Source organism: Aspergillus glaucus (genome assembly GCF_001890805.1).
Source record: "Aspergillus glaucus CBS 516.65 unplaced genomic scaffold ASPGLscaffold_45, whole genome shotgun sequence".
Classification (NCBI taxonomy): domain Eukaryota; kingdom Fungi; phylum Ascomycota; class Eurotiomycetes; order Eurotiales; family Aspergillaceae; genus Aspergillus; species Aspergillus glaucus.
In genome coordinates this window covers 10009-21384 of record NW_019170497.1, presented here as the reverse complement: position 1 = coordinate 21384, position 11376 = coordinate 10009, and the positions used below count along the sequence as shown (strand labels likewise).

The 11376-nt window shown below is 50.2% G+C and overlaps 5 protein-coding genes across 5 annotated transcripts; 1 reads left to right on the top strand and 4 right to left on the bottom strand.

Annotated features, from left to right (window-relative positions):
• The first annotated feature begins 83 nt into the window (after positions 1 to 83).
• On the top strand, positions 84 to 2185 carry ASPGLDRAFT_53505 (uncharacterized protein). Its single transcript, XM_022547996.1, has 5 exons — positions 84 to 315; positions 362 to 743; positions 791 to 1032; positions 1080 to 1120; positions 1167 to 2185. The coding sequence occupies exons 1-5, from the start codon at positions 88 to 90 to the stop codon at positions 1978 to 1980; spliced, it is 1707 nt and encodes a 568-aa protein (XP_022395274.1). The 5' UTR covers positions 84 to 87; the 3' UTR covers positions 1981 to 2185.
• Positions 2186 to 2940: 755 nt separating this feature from the next.
• On the bottom strand, positions 2941 to 4676 carry ASPGLDRAFT_53504 (aldehyde dehydrogenase family protein). Its single transcript, XM_022547995.1, has 3 exons — positions 4575 to 4676; positions 3292 to 4493; positions 2941 to 3239 (listed from the first exon to the last, which is right to left on the bottom strand). Exons 1-3 carry the CDS (start codon positions 4631 to 4633, stop codon positions 3010 to 3012), a joined length of 1491 nt encoding a protein of 496 aa, XP_022395273.1. The 5' UTR covers positions 4634 to 4676; the 3' UTR covers positions 2941 to 3009.
• A 743-nt stretch (positions 4677 to 5419) lies between these two features.
• ASPGLDRAFT_160520 (aromatic alcohol reductase) lies at positions 5420 to 6796 on the bottom strand. Its single transcript, XM_022542457.1, has 2 exons — positions 6583 to 6796; positions 5420 to 6522 (listed from the first exon to the last, which is right to left on the bottom strand). The coding sequence occupies exons 1-2, from the start codon at positions 6607 to 6609 to the stop codon at positions 5656 to 5658; spliced, it is 894 nt and encodes a 297-aa protein (XP_022395272.1). The 5' UTR covers positions 6610 to 6796; the 3' UTR covers positions 5420 to 5655.
• A 320-nt stretch (positions 6797 to 7116) lies between these two features.
• Positions 7117 to 9140, bottom strand: ASPGLDRAFT_40661 (FAD-binding oxidoreductase; the record flags this gene model as incomplete). Its single annotated transcript, XM_022545248.1, has 7 exons — positions 7117 to 7403; positions 7452 to 7773; positions 7829 to 8002; positions 8053 to 8151; positions 8215 to 8438; positions 8507 to 8579; positions 8646 to 9140. 7 exons carry the CDS (start codon positions 9138 to 9140, stop codon positions 7117 to 7119), a joined length of 1674 nt encoding a protein of 557 aa, XP_022395271.1.
• A 461-nt stretch (positions 9141 to 9601) lies between these two features.
• Positions 9602 to 10353, bottom strand: ASPGLDRAFT_53500 (uncharacterized protein). Its single transcript, XM_022547994.1, has 3 exons — positions 10317 to 10353; positions 9959 to 10255; positions 9602 to 9904 (listed from the first exon to the last, which is right to left on the bottom strand). The coding sequence occupies exons 2-3, from the start codon at positions 10119 to 10121 to the stop codon at positions 9750 to 9752; spliced, it is 318 nt and encodes a 105-aa protein (XP_022395270.1). The 5' UTR covers positions 10122 to 10255; positions 10317 to 10353; the 3' UTR covers positions 9602 to 9749.
• Between the last annotated feature and the right edge of the window lie 1023 nt (positions 10354 to 11376).

Sequence of the window (11376 nt, the reverse complement as noted above, 5' to 3'; positions counted from 1 at the left end):
CATAGTGACGTATGAACAGGAGTTCAATTGAACCATAGATATGAAGCTGAGAGTCTACAGGGACACAGTCAAAGGAACACTATACCAATGCCAATCGACCTGCTAATTGTCGGTGCCGGTCCAGCAGGTCTTCTGGCGGCCTGCTGGGCCTCCCAGTACCCGGTATCAACGCGCATTATCGACAAGCATCCATCACGAAAACCGACCGGTCATGCAGACGGAATTCATAGTCGGACACTGGAAATCCTCGATAGCTTCGGGATCGTAGATCGGATCATGCGATTGGGTGCCCAGGAGATTGAGATGTGTTACTGGGTTGGTCAACGGACAGAACGCGATTGAACGTTGCTAACAGACATAGGGTCGCGATGAGAAACATGGGAAGCTTCAGCGGGAGAAAAGACTGCGAAGCCAGCCTGAGGAATTGTCACGGTTCAGCCAACGACTTCTCAACCAGGGGATTATGGAGGAGGTGATGATTGACTATTTGCGCGAAAAGGGAGTGCAGGTCGAATGGAACACGGCGGCTGAATCGTTGGAAATCAATCATGATGACTTGCCTGTCGTCCGTGTTAGTCGTGGTCAAGGTGAGAAGGACACAATAAAAGCACAATACGTGATCGGCTGCGACGGAGTACACAGCTGGACGAGACACCAACTTCAGATCCCAATGGATGCACTGTCTGCGCCCTCTGAAGAGTCTACCTGGGGTGTGATGGACATCGTCCCAATCAGTGATTTCCGTACGTCTTCTATTCCAGCGTAAGGAGTAATGCTGACCCCGTACCAGCCGATATCCGCCAATCCTCCGCCATCCACGCTTGCTCGAGAAGCGGAATTATGCAGCTGCCGCGTGAGAACCGTCTGATCCGGTTATACATCCAGCTCAAGAGCGACGACGAGTTGGCACAACAAGCGATACAAAACGCACACGACGAGACAACGCCAAAGCGGCTATTGCAAATCGCTCAGCGGACATACGAACCATATAAAATGGACTTTAAGCGCTGCGACTGGTGGTCGTTGTATCATGTATGTCAATGCACTGATGGAATAATCGCAACCGCTGACTTTCGTAGATAGGACAACGACTAGTTCCGGAGTATAGAATTCGCAATCGGTATGTCCACTACCCGGTTATATCCGGACTATAACTGACTAAGTAGGATCTTCCTTGCCGGCGACGCAGCCCACACACATTCCCCCAAAGGAGGACAAGGCATGAACGTGTCCATGCAAGACACGCACAACCTGGTCTGGAAACTTGCCTCTGTTATTCTAGGCCAAGTGGATCCATCCATTCTCGAGACGTACAACTATGAACGGCGCCCTGTAGCTCAGGAGCTCATGCGCATGGACTCAGACCTCGTGCATGCTTACGAGCAGCAACCCGGGACGGGCGGACATACCAGCAGTGTGGATGAGATTCGAGAACGGTACACGGGGTTCATGACGGGGGTGCAGGTGAAATATCCGTCGAACATTCTTGTTACAACCAGAAAAGACAGCATGGCGAGGAATCTTGGGGTGGGAATGAGATTGCCGTCGTTTCGAGTCGTTTACCAGGCGTCTGCGTCTCTACTGCATCTTGCAGAGAGACTTGTCAGTAATGGTTACTGGAGGATACTTGTATTCTCTGGGGATCTTCACAGGGACCAAAACCGACGTTGCCTCGACTCTTTTGCAGAAGACTTCAAACCACGTCTGGAGACCATGCGTATACCTATCGAAATGCTGTTGGTTCATTCTAGTCCTCGAACGGATATATCTATTCTGGATCTCCCTGATATCTTCCACCCGTTCGATGAGAGCTTCGGATGGGATTATTCCAGAGTATTTGCGGATGTGGATGCATATGAAGGATACAGAGTCGAAGATGGGTGCGTCGCGGTTTGTCGGCCGGACCAGCATGTCGGCTGGATTGGATCCGATGTCGCTAGTCTGGAGGAATATTTCTCTTTTGTAAATTCTTGTGCATAAAACCTGACTATAGATACCATTCAGGTGGATTGGTCCATCAAATCTTCGGCTGTCAGTGCTGGCATCTGCTCAAAGCTCGGTAAACATCGGGATTTTGAAGCTGGAAATCCACCACCAATCATCCAAGCGCCTTGAAAGAGAAAAAAGGGATATTTCCGGGTGCCTAGCATCGATATACAATGAATAAAAAAAAAAATACTACTGCAAGAGGGCATCAATTGTTTGACACCCTAGTGCTCGATATATCTTTGCGGACGCGTCAGTGGTTCAATATGCAAACATGTATTCCGTAGAACGACACCTGTCATGCTTGTTCAACAAGCAGAAAAATATCCCGGGGACCCAGAGGCTGAACCCAGAGGCGGATCCAATGGAGAGGAACCACTGGATCTTGGACGATAATCGGGAGAAATCTCGCAGGGACTTAGCCCTAAGAAGCCCGACGGACGGATCTGGTAAGGAGGGGCTTGGTGTCAACCTCGGTGTCACCTAAGATTACTGCATGAACGATCGGGACGGGGACCATGCGTCTTTGTCCAGCATATCCCATTACTCACCCGGTGTTTGGATTCCTTTCGAATCTTCCTTCCGTGGCTTCGGGTACTGTGAAGCAGAGGACTATTCCCCCGTGTAAAAGTGACCGACGGGGTTTGCTCGGGGTATTGTTTCCCGAACGAAAGTACGTGGAGAGGTATGTAGAGTGTCGTATCCAATGGCCACTCGGGATTAAGAAAAAAAAAAAAAAAAAAAAAACAAAAAGTAAGCAAGCGGTCGACCCTTGTCCAAGTTCGTACGATGCATGGGTACGTACCTGCGTAAGTGCAGACTTGGTTGTGAACATGCCTGGAACAGCCTAGGTTAGAGTAGTACAACTACAACTCTTTCTCTTTCAAAGTCAAAAGCAAACACAGACGGTAGAAAGTGCTACGAACTACGCTTCATGCAAACACGGAGGACATTGTACATCATGATTCATTTCATTTTTAAGAAGAATCGCAATAACTAATAAACACGCTAAACAGGTATCATTTAACCAAAGAGAGCATCGCCCAGGCGGTAGTGGACGGCCTTGACCTGGGTGTAGTTCTCCAGGGCGTACGATCCCAGCTCGCGGCCGATACCGGACTCCTTGAAACCACCAAAGGGAGCCTGGTAGGAGATCATGTTGTAGTTGTTGATCCAGACGGTACCGGCCTTGAGAGCGTTGGACACACGGATGGCAGTGTTGACGTTCTTGGTGTGGACACCGGCAGCGAGACCTAAGCCGTTAGTATGGAATCAAGGAATCAAGGGGAAGCACAAACAACATACCGTACTGAGAGCTGTTACCGATCTTGATAGCCTCGTCCGCGTCCTTGAACTTCTGGACGGTGATGACGGGGCCGAAGATCTCCTCCTGGGCGATCTTCATGTCGGAAGTGACATCGGTGAACAGAGTGGGCTGGATGTAGTAGCCCTTGTCGCCGTGACGCTCACCACCGAGCGCAACGGTAGCACCGCCCTCCTTACCGTACTTAATGTACTCCATGATGCGGTCGAACTGGAGCTGGGAGACCTGAGGACCCTGGAAGGTGTCGGCGGCGAAGGGGTCACCGAGCTTGTTCTGGGCGGCACGCTCCCTGAAGCGAGCGACGAACTTGTCGTGGATGCTCTCCTGGACAAGCAGCCGCGAGCCGGCGCAGCAGCATTGACCGTGGTTGAAGAAGATACCAAAGTTGGCCCACGAGATGGCGTTGTCAATGTCAGCATCCTCGAAGACGATGTTGGGGGACTTGCCACCCAGCTCGAGGGTGACCTTCTTGAGGTTGCTCTTGGCAGCGGCCTGGAGGATGGTACGGCCGATAGCAGTGGAACCGGTGAAGGCAACCTTGTCAATGTCCATGTGGCTGGAGATGGCAGCACCAGCGACACGACCGAGACCGGAGATGATGTTGATCACACCAGGGGGGAAACCAGCCTCCTTGATGAGCTTACCGGCGTACAGACCGGAAAGAGGGGTCTGCTCGGCGGTCTTGAGGACGACGGTGTTACCGGCGGCAATGGCGGGGGCGATCTTCCACGACCACATGAGGAAGGGGAAGTTCCAGGGGATAATCTGACCGCAGACACCAATGGACTCGTGACGGGTGTAGGAGAGGGTCTCGGAGTTGGTGTCAATAGTCTGACCGTGGATCTTGTCGGACCAGCCGGCGTAGTAACGGATGCAGCCCAGAGCATTGGCCAAGTCGACCTTGGCCATGGTGAAGGCCTTGCCGTTGTCGAGGGCCTCAATGGCGGCGATAGCATCAATGTCGCGCTCAATCAGGTCGGCCAGCTTGTTCAAGAGACGGCCACGGTCGGAGGGGGTAACCCGGCTCCATTCACCCTCGTAGGCCTTGCGGGCGGCGGCCACAGCGATGTCGACATCCTTCTCGTTGGCCTCGTGGACGGAGGTGATAACCTGCTCGTTGGCGGGGTTGATGGTCTCGAAGGTCTTGCCCTCGGAACCCTTGACAAATTCGTTGTTGATGAACCTGTAGTTAAAGGAGTGTATTAGCTAGGGACCTAGGGAGCTAGGGACCAAGGGGGGGTAGCTCAGAGCGAGGAAGACGTACAGGCCCACGGGCTGCTCAACAGTAATGTTAGGGGTCTGAATAGAAGCAGTAAGAGACATGATGATGGATTACTATTAGAATCGTGAAAGAGGTGAGAGGTGGAAGAGAAAGAAGAGAGGACGAGGGTGGTGGACGAGGAAAGGTTTTATAGACACGTGCCCTCTCAAACAGGAAACCGGTCGAACGCAGCATAATTATGGTTGGCTGACTAACCACGGGTGCGGGGTCTGGTGGGGAATTGACGACATCCCGCGGCTTTCTTTCCGCTTCTCTAGTTTTCTTACTACTATGTACTATATAACTACTATGTAATGTACTATGTACTATTCAATTGAGACCATACAATATCATTGTGTTGCTCTGTACAGACAGAGTATCTGCATGTACAATACAGGTGCATATGTGCACCGGGGCATCATTGTTCCGTAATGACATCAGTACCTTTGCCCGGAGAACGTCCGATTCCGGTCTAGTATTGCGGGTAGCCCCCCACATTGGTCCTGACGGTCCTCTATTCCACCTCGATTATAGGGGTATACCCCATTGCCCATTGGTACATCGTGGTTATCGTTATCATGGTGTACAGATTCCATATGGTGCGGATTATCACGGAAAGTCAGAAATTCAATGCATGTCCTGTGACGCTGGACTACTCCGTATGCACGAGAATAATGCGGGGTTTAACTACGGACACTCAACTAAATCACCTGGAAGCGCCAATGAGAACCCCCGGAACCCCCATGGTCGATAGAAGATGAACTGCCCCAGGATCGCTGCAAGGTTTGTTCCACCCGGAAATGCATCCTATCGAGGCCAGACCGGTCCGAGTCTGATTTATCACTGGTCTACGGACATACGGATGTGCGGACGTGGACGGTCCTTCTGGTAATACGTACTTGTACAAGTATATTGAATGAGATTTCAGGTCAACAACCGAGTAGTCTCCGCCAAGAGTGGCCCACACGGGCGAATAAGCAACGTTGGATGATTGGCAGCCCTGTCATGTCCATTTTGGCCTATGTGGGCCTGTAATCTATGGCAAATCGCTCATTGAAAGCACATCGTACCCCCTGTACAGGTATCAAGTATTCTTCACCACAATGTTTTTGATCTCTGCATCGCTCAATGACCGGACACCGAGCAAGTCGTTCGACAACTCCTCCGGAGCTACCAAACCACCAAAACCTTCGCCAAAGATAGCCCGTCGCAGAAAGTTGAAGGCAAAAACGGCTGGATTCGGGTTGGGCTTGCCAAGTTCTTCATAAGCCTCCTTTTCCAATTCGGCGGTGCTCACCGTCTTCGTCGCAAGCTGCTTGCCCGATAGCTCAAGGAGCCCCTTTTGCGACACGTCGGCCTCACTAACGTAGACAGCTTGGTTTCTTGTCGCGTCTAGATTGCGGATGATCCCAGATACCGCCCGTCCAATGCCGGCCAGTGTCGTGGCACTGAATTTCTGATCACCGCCATCGTACAGCTCAACTTCCGGGCCCGTGTGGTTCAGCAGAAACTTGCTCTTCAAGCCCCAGTCCAGGAAAGGCCCCGTGATCGGAAAAGTGTAGGAGAAGGTGCCGTTGGAGTTGGCGGACGCTTCTTGCAAGTGCTTCTGAACAGCTACTTTGTCCCCATAAACGGGAAGCTGTGCGGCACGTGGGTTGGTAGTATTGCCGCCAAACTCGGAGGGAATGAATCGCTGAACGTGTGCCGCAACGGCAGCATCGATCAATCGAAGATGAGTCTCCCTGGGGATTCGTCCGACACCAAGCGTGTTGACCACCACCTCCTGGCCGGCCAGAGCGGAGGTCAGCGATTCCAACGAGTCGTAGTTCACCTGAGTGACACGGGCTCGTTGGTCGAACTTGTTATCATTGTTGTCTCTTGTCAGGACCGTGACATCGAACCCAGCGTCGACAAGGGCTGCGAGAACGGTTGGGCCAAGATTTCCACTCGCCTGTGGTTGAGAGATACATCAGCATACATGATGGATATCAAACTAAAAGAGCAAACTTACCCCGGCAATGGCAACTTTTGGCGACATCTTGTAAAAGCACACGTGAATTGGATCGTAGCTGAGACCGGTAATGATTCTATCGAACGAACTTGAGCAGTATTTATAGTGCGGGCATCATGAAGCATACGAACTCCGGGGATCTTGACGCCATCGGCCTTCCACCACTCATGGAACGATTGTCTATTGCATCCGGCATCGCACCACCTCTCGCCGGTGTTGCGTGCACGATTGCTACGAATTCGTCAGAATTGTTGATAATCGACTCGGGGATTATCAAGCAGTGCGGAATTGTCCGTACAGTGATGTAAGCTTATGTGAAAAGCCCGTTTGTTATCATGTTCTGGGACTCCAGAACATTCTACAATTTATTCGATACACAAATTTCATTGCAGACCAGAGACGAGAGCGTTCTAAATATTTATCTACCCATCGATGACTGGCCAACGCGAATGCCTGCTTTGTACAGTTGTGCAAGACGTGCTTGCCAGAGAGAAATATGAAACTGCCAAAATGCTTCGACCAAGGCGAGAAGAGTTATAGTTTGTATAAACGCCTGTCATACGAAGCAGGCCACACGCCATTCTTTCCCGGAGCCAGAATTCCATTCGGGTCAAGCGCATTCTTCACCGTCTCGTTGAATCGCATGAGCGCATTGTGATTCCAGTTGTATGTTTCCGCAATCTGGTCCATGAGTGCTAGATGCGTTCGATATTCGCCCCACCCATGCTCCGCGCAGTCCGCAATCAAGGTCTTGATCAGCCAATGTGCTTTTCTCTTGGACTCGGGATCTCCCCGGTTGAACGCGATACAAACGATATGGTCTGTGGATGTTAGACAGCACACGCCAACTCATAAATGTAGACACTCACGCATTTCTCGCATGCCAACAGCAAAAGCACCCATAAAGTCAAGACCAGCCTCGACGCAGCGCTTCTTCGTAACCTTGTACTGTAGCATCGCATCATCACCGGAGATTTTACTAATAGGGGAGAAGAACAGATGCGCTCCGTTCGGCAGCCAGTCAACCCAGCGCAGCTCATCAAATGTCGGAATGCCTTGAAGGGTCTTTGCACGAGTCTGTAGGAGATGGTTGCCTTTGACATCTTCTGGGAAGAAGAAGTGAACACCCTTGACTGACGAAAACGCTTGTTTAATCTGTGACCACATAACGTTGCGAATCGGCTCCGGGCCCTGTCAATTGGAGTCAGAATCGTCAACCTGAACGTGTGTAAAATGAACAGCTCACATAGAGTGCTCCGTAGAAGTTCCACCGGCCCAAATTCAGCTTCTTCGCGATTGCGTCCAGCTCAGCCTCATTCAGCGGCTTTTCAGTGTCAGAAGTGTAGTCTGTCTTTGAACCGAGCATTGCTGCATCCAGGAGGATATGACGCAAGGTCGGGACATTCTGGATAATCATTTGCTGTGTTTTCGTCAATATCTCGTGGCAAGTACGGAGGATTGTGGATTTACCAATCTAAGAGGCCGTATGATATCGACCGCTTGGTGAAGATCCTCGTCTCTGGGCAGTGATATCTGATACGCTTGAAATCCCCCAGGATTTGGCATCAACTAGATTCAAGTCAGTCTGCGAGATTGGAGCCCTAAGTCAGGGATAAGTCTGGGAGATCATACCCACATGCCGATCTTGGTAACAATTCCGAGGTTGCTTTGCGAAAAGAGGCCATCATTGTACGGACCAAATCCGTACGGGAAGAGCTGCCAGCACTTATTCCCGGCCTCCTCGTGACTGGGATGCACCGATGTCCTGGGATTTTGGGGCAATGCACCCATGCCTGTACGGAGTAGCTCTCCGGACGGCAGGATGACTTCCATGCCACAATGCATCATCCAATGGTCTATGTCGATTGAGTGTCAGCACGAAGGTCTCGTTAATATTTGAATTGCTGCAACGTGCATCACTTACCTCCATACGGGGTGTATCCCACGCCTCGTTCCAACGTGTTTCCCATGACCGATCCACCGCCAATGTCCGGTACCTGGCATTCTCGGTTTTAGGTTAGAGCCCATTGTTAGACTACGCAGAACGGTAACCATGGACATACGTCAATCCACAACTTCTCACTTAGGCCCTTCTTGACCAGGTATTCGTGGAGTCCTGCAAATGTCACGCCCGGCTCAACCACCGCATAAGCAGCGTCAACGTTCACCTCAAGAACCCGATTCATATGTTTGCCCAGGTCAATCACGATGCTGCCGCGCAATCGCGGAGCTGCTCCCCCATAACCGGAGTTGCGCCCGATGGACGTGGGCCACAGAGGAATTCGGTATTCATTGGCAAGCTGGACTAGTCCCTGCACTTCAGCGACAGACCTTGGATTCAGCACCGCTGAGGCTACAAAGTAGTCTTGCTCCACGACATGATGAGGATCATGCGTCTTCGGTGGCTCGTAGTAGGACCCGTCCGCCAGCTCTTCCTTTGATGTAACAATGTGGATGTTTTCTCGACCTACAATCCCCTCGGAGGCTGAAATAAATCGTGAAAATGCATCGTGACTGACGTTCGGGGGTAACGCTAATGGCCGAGAACCGGTGGACATGATTGGTCACAGAATAAAACCGTTGTAAGTTGATCGGCTATGAGCTCAAGTACATAGAGCTTGCCTTCACTGGCCTTTAAATAAGAATCTCTGACATGATCCCTGTCTCTTGTGCAGGGAAACTGCCACAAGTATATTGATTAAGAAGCCACTCTAAATTAGCCTGCATATTTTGACCTTAAAATGTCACTCAAGACGGCAACACGATGCCGAAGCAGAAGCGGGGTTGTCCGAAGGTCTTGTGTTATCTTGCTATCGAATCAGTGACCAGTAGCTCAGCCAATATGATCGTGACCAGCATCCGGGATCAGCGAACAAGCACAGAAGAACTATTGGGTACTGTGCCCCCCGCGATTGATTATCGCAGATACTCCCGTGAGGCAAGTAGCCCGAGGTACTCCGTACAATCGCTGCTTTCGTCAAAGAAGGCAAATCCGTACCCTGGTAGGGAAAGAAATCATGACAAAATACGAGGGAATACACAATTCATTGTTGGTCTTCCCGTCAGAGGCCTTTTTTCTTATATTTCAAGCTATTCAGTGAGCGAATTTCTCTTCAACCCAAGAAGTTACTATTCCAACGTAAGTTATAGATAAACTACCCAAGTGCTCACAGGTTGTCGCAGACTCCCCGAACCTGGACCTGGGGAGGATTCACAGTATAGTTTCCCTCTCCCGCAATAACAACGGAGCTACCATCGGCGCCAATGATGGTACAAAATCCTCCTCCGTTTGACCAGATGCTCTTAACCACAGTCGGATTGTCTGTGGCAAATTAGCAAGCAGCGCTTCGGTGATACAGGTGACGGGAGAACTAACCGATGCGGACCGATGTGGTATCTGCTGGAAATGTTTCCCCGTAAGAGGATCCGTCAACGCCATAGAAAGTTAAGGCCACGTTAAACGCTCGTTTTTCATCTAGGTTGGCGCTGGCAAAAGCAGTAAGGCTGCACAGACTCGCGGCAAGGGCTGAGAACTTCATTGCAATGGTTCAAGGCAGCGGTAGATACCAATGTGAGTTGGAAAGACTGGGCAATAGAAAAAGATTGATATTTCGTAGTGTGCTGAATGAATAGTGTACTATGTTAGATTTCAACCGGGATTGTCGTAGACTCTCTTATATGAAGAGTTCATGTATCAGCAGAAAAGTAAAATATAAGAGCTACGCCATACTTACATGCCACCTCGTATTCAAGACACCAAATATAACTAGCCATCAGCATTTGGAAATACGAGTTGCAGTGTAGTCTCTTCTGTTCTTACCACAGCTATGACGGGGCATCATTACAATAAGGCCAGATCCATGGATTCGCTCATCTGCCGCTGGTGTAGTAACAATGGGAGTGATACCGGAGGCCTCCGAACTTGGCAATTAATATGGCGCCAGGAATCGCATATGTAGCATATGTAACATATATTATTTTTGGAATTCCACATCGCAGCTGATGACGCTGGTGTCACAAAATGTGAGAGCTGGGTACGGGATACCAAACACAGGTTGCATGAGAGGGAGATTTCATGCTGTTCCAAGGTCGAGGTACATTGCGAGTTGTCATATCCACCGATTTATGTGACGGCTCAACGCTGCGTCAACGACTGACACAGGCAAACGACATCAACACGCCAGACAAGACATTGGTAATGTCAAACAAACGCCTATAAAACCCCTTCTTCCTCTAGATAGATTTCCTCTTCTTCTTTCCCCCCAGATTCGATATTCTCGTCGATGGCTACAATAGTTTAGATAGGAATTCAATTCGTTAATATCTACTATTCCGAGCCCGTGAAAATTTAAAGCGCGAGTTTCTAAAGGTACTCTGTTGCTCTTGGTGATATATTTCGTGGGTGTCACAGCACATCCTGAGCCACTTCCTACATTCCTCTAACTCGATCGAGGGATTCATACGCAGACATCTCATGGCCCACCAACGCGGTCCCGAAGAAGGTGAAATGACTTATATGATACCATGCCAACTCCTTTATTACGCACTGCAGTCGTTACATAAATCCCTTTCGATCTCTGCATCTCCAGTATGCTGTCGAGGCAGAATGTGGGATGTCATGCGTGACATTGCAACCTGTCACGGCTCGATAAGTAGATAATAACGAAATAACATTCCTATCTAGACTAGGTAGTAGCCTATCGACGAGGATATCGAATCTGGGGAAGAAAAGGAGGAGAAGAGAAAGCTATCTACAAGAAGAGATTTTATAGGGGTTGTGTGGTGGTGTTTGTC

Excerpts from the sequence above, each read along its gene's own strand:
- ASPGLDRAFT_53505 (XM_022547996.1), top strand. The coding sequence starts at position 88 with ATGCCAATCGACCTGCTAATTGTCGGTGCCGGTCCAGCAGGTCTTCTG. Across the intron at positions 1,033-1,079 it reads ACTGGTGGTCGTTGTATCAT|ATAGGACAACGACTAGTTCC; the intron begins GTATGTCAATGC and ends TGACTTTCGTAG. Across the intron at positions 1,121-1,166 it reads GAGTATAGAATTCGCAATCG|GATCTTCCTTGCCGGCGACG; the intron begins GTATGTCCACTA and ends CTGACTAAGTAG.
- ASPGLDRAFT_53504 (XM_022547995.1), bottom strand. The coding sequence starts at position 4,633 with ATGTCTCTTACTGCTTCTATTCAGACCCCTAACATTACTGTTGAGCAG. Across the intron at positions 4,494-4,574 it reads GTTGAGCAGCCCGTGGGCCT|GTTCATCAACAACGAATTTG; the intron begins GTACGTCTTCCT and ends CTTTAACTACAG. Across the intron at positions 3,240-3,291 it reads CGGTAACAGCTCTCAGTACG|GTCTCGCTGCCGGTGTCCAC; the intron begins GTATGTTGTTTG and ends CTAACGGCTTAG.
- ASPGLDRAFT_160520 (XM_022542457.1), bottom strand. The coding sequence starts at position 6,609 with ATGTCGCCAAAAGTTGCCATTGCCGGG. Across the intron at positions 6,523-6,582 it reads CAAAAGTTGCCATTGCCGGG|GCGAGTGGAAATCTTGGCCC; the intron begins GTAAGTTTGCTC and ends TCTCAACCACAG.
- ASPGLDRAFT_53500 (XM_022547994.1), bottom strand. The coding sequence starts at position 10,121 with ATGAAGTTCTCAGCCCTTGCCGCGAGTCTGTGCAGCCTTACTGCTTTT. Across the intron at positions 9,905-9,958 it reads TACCACATCGGTCCGCATCG|ACAATCCGACTGTGGTTAAG; the intron begins GTTAGTTCTCCC and ends AATTTGCCACAG.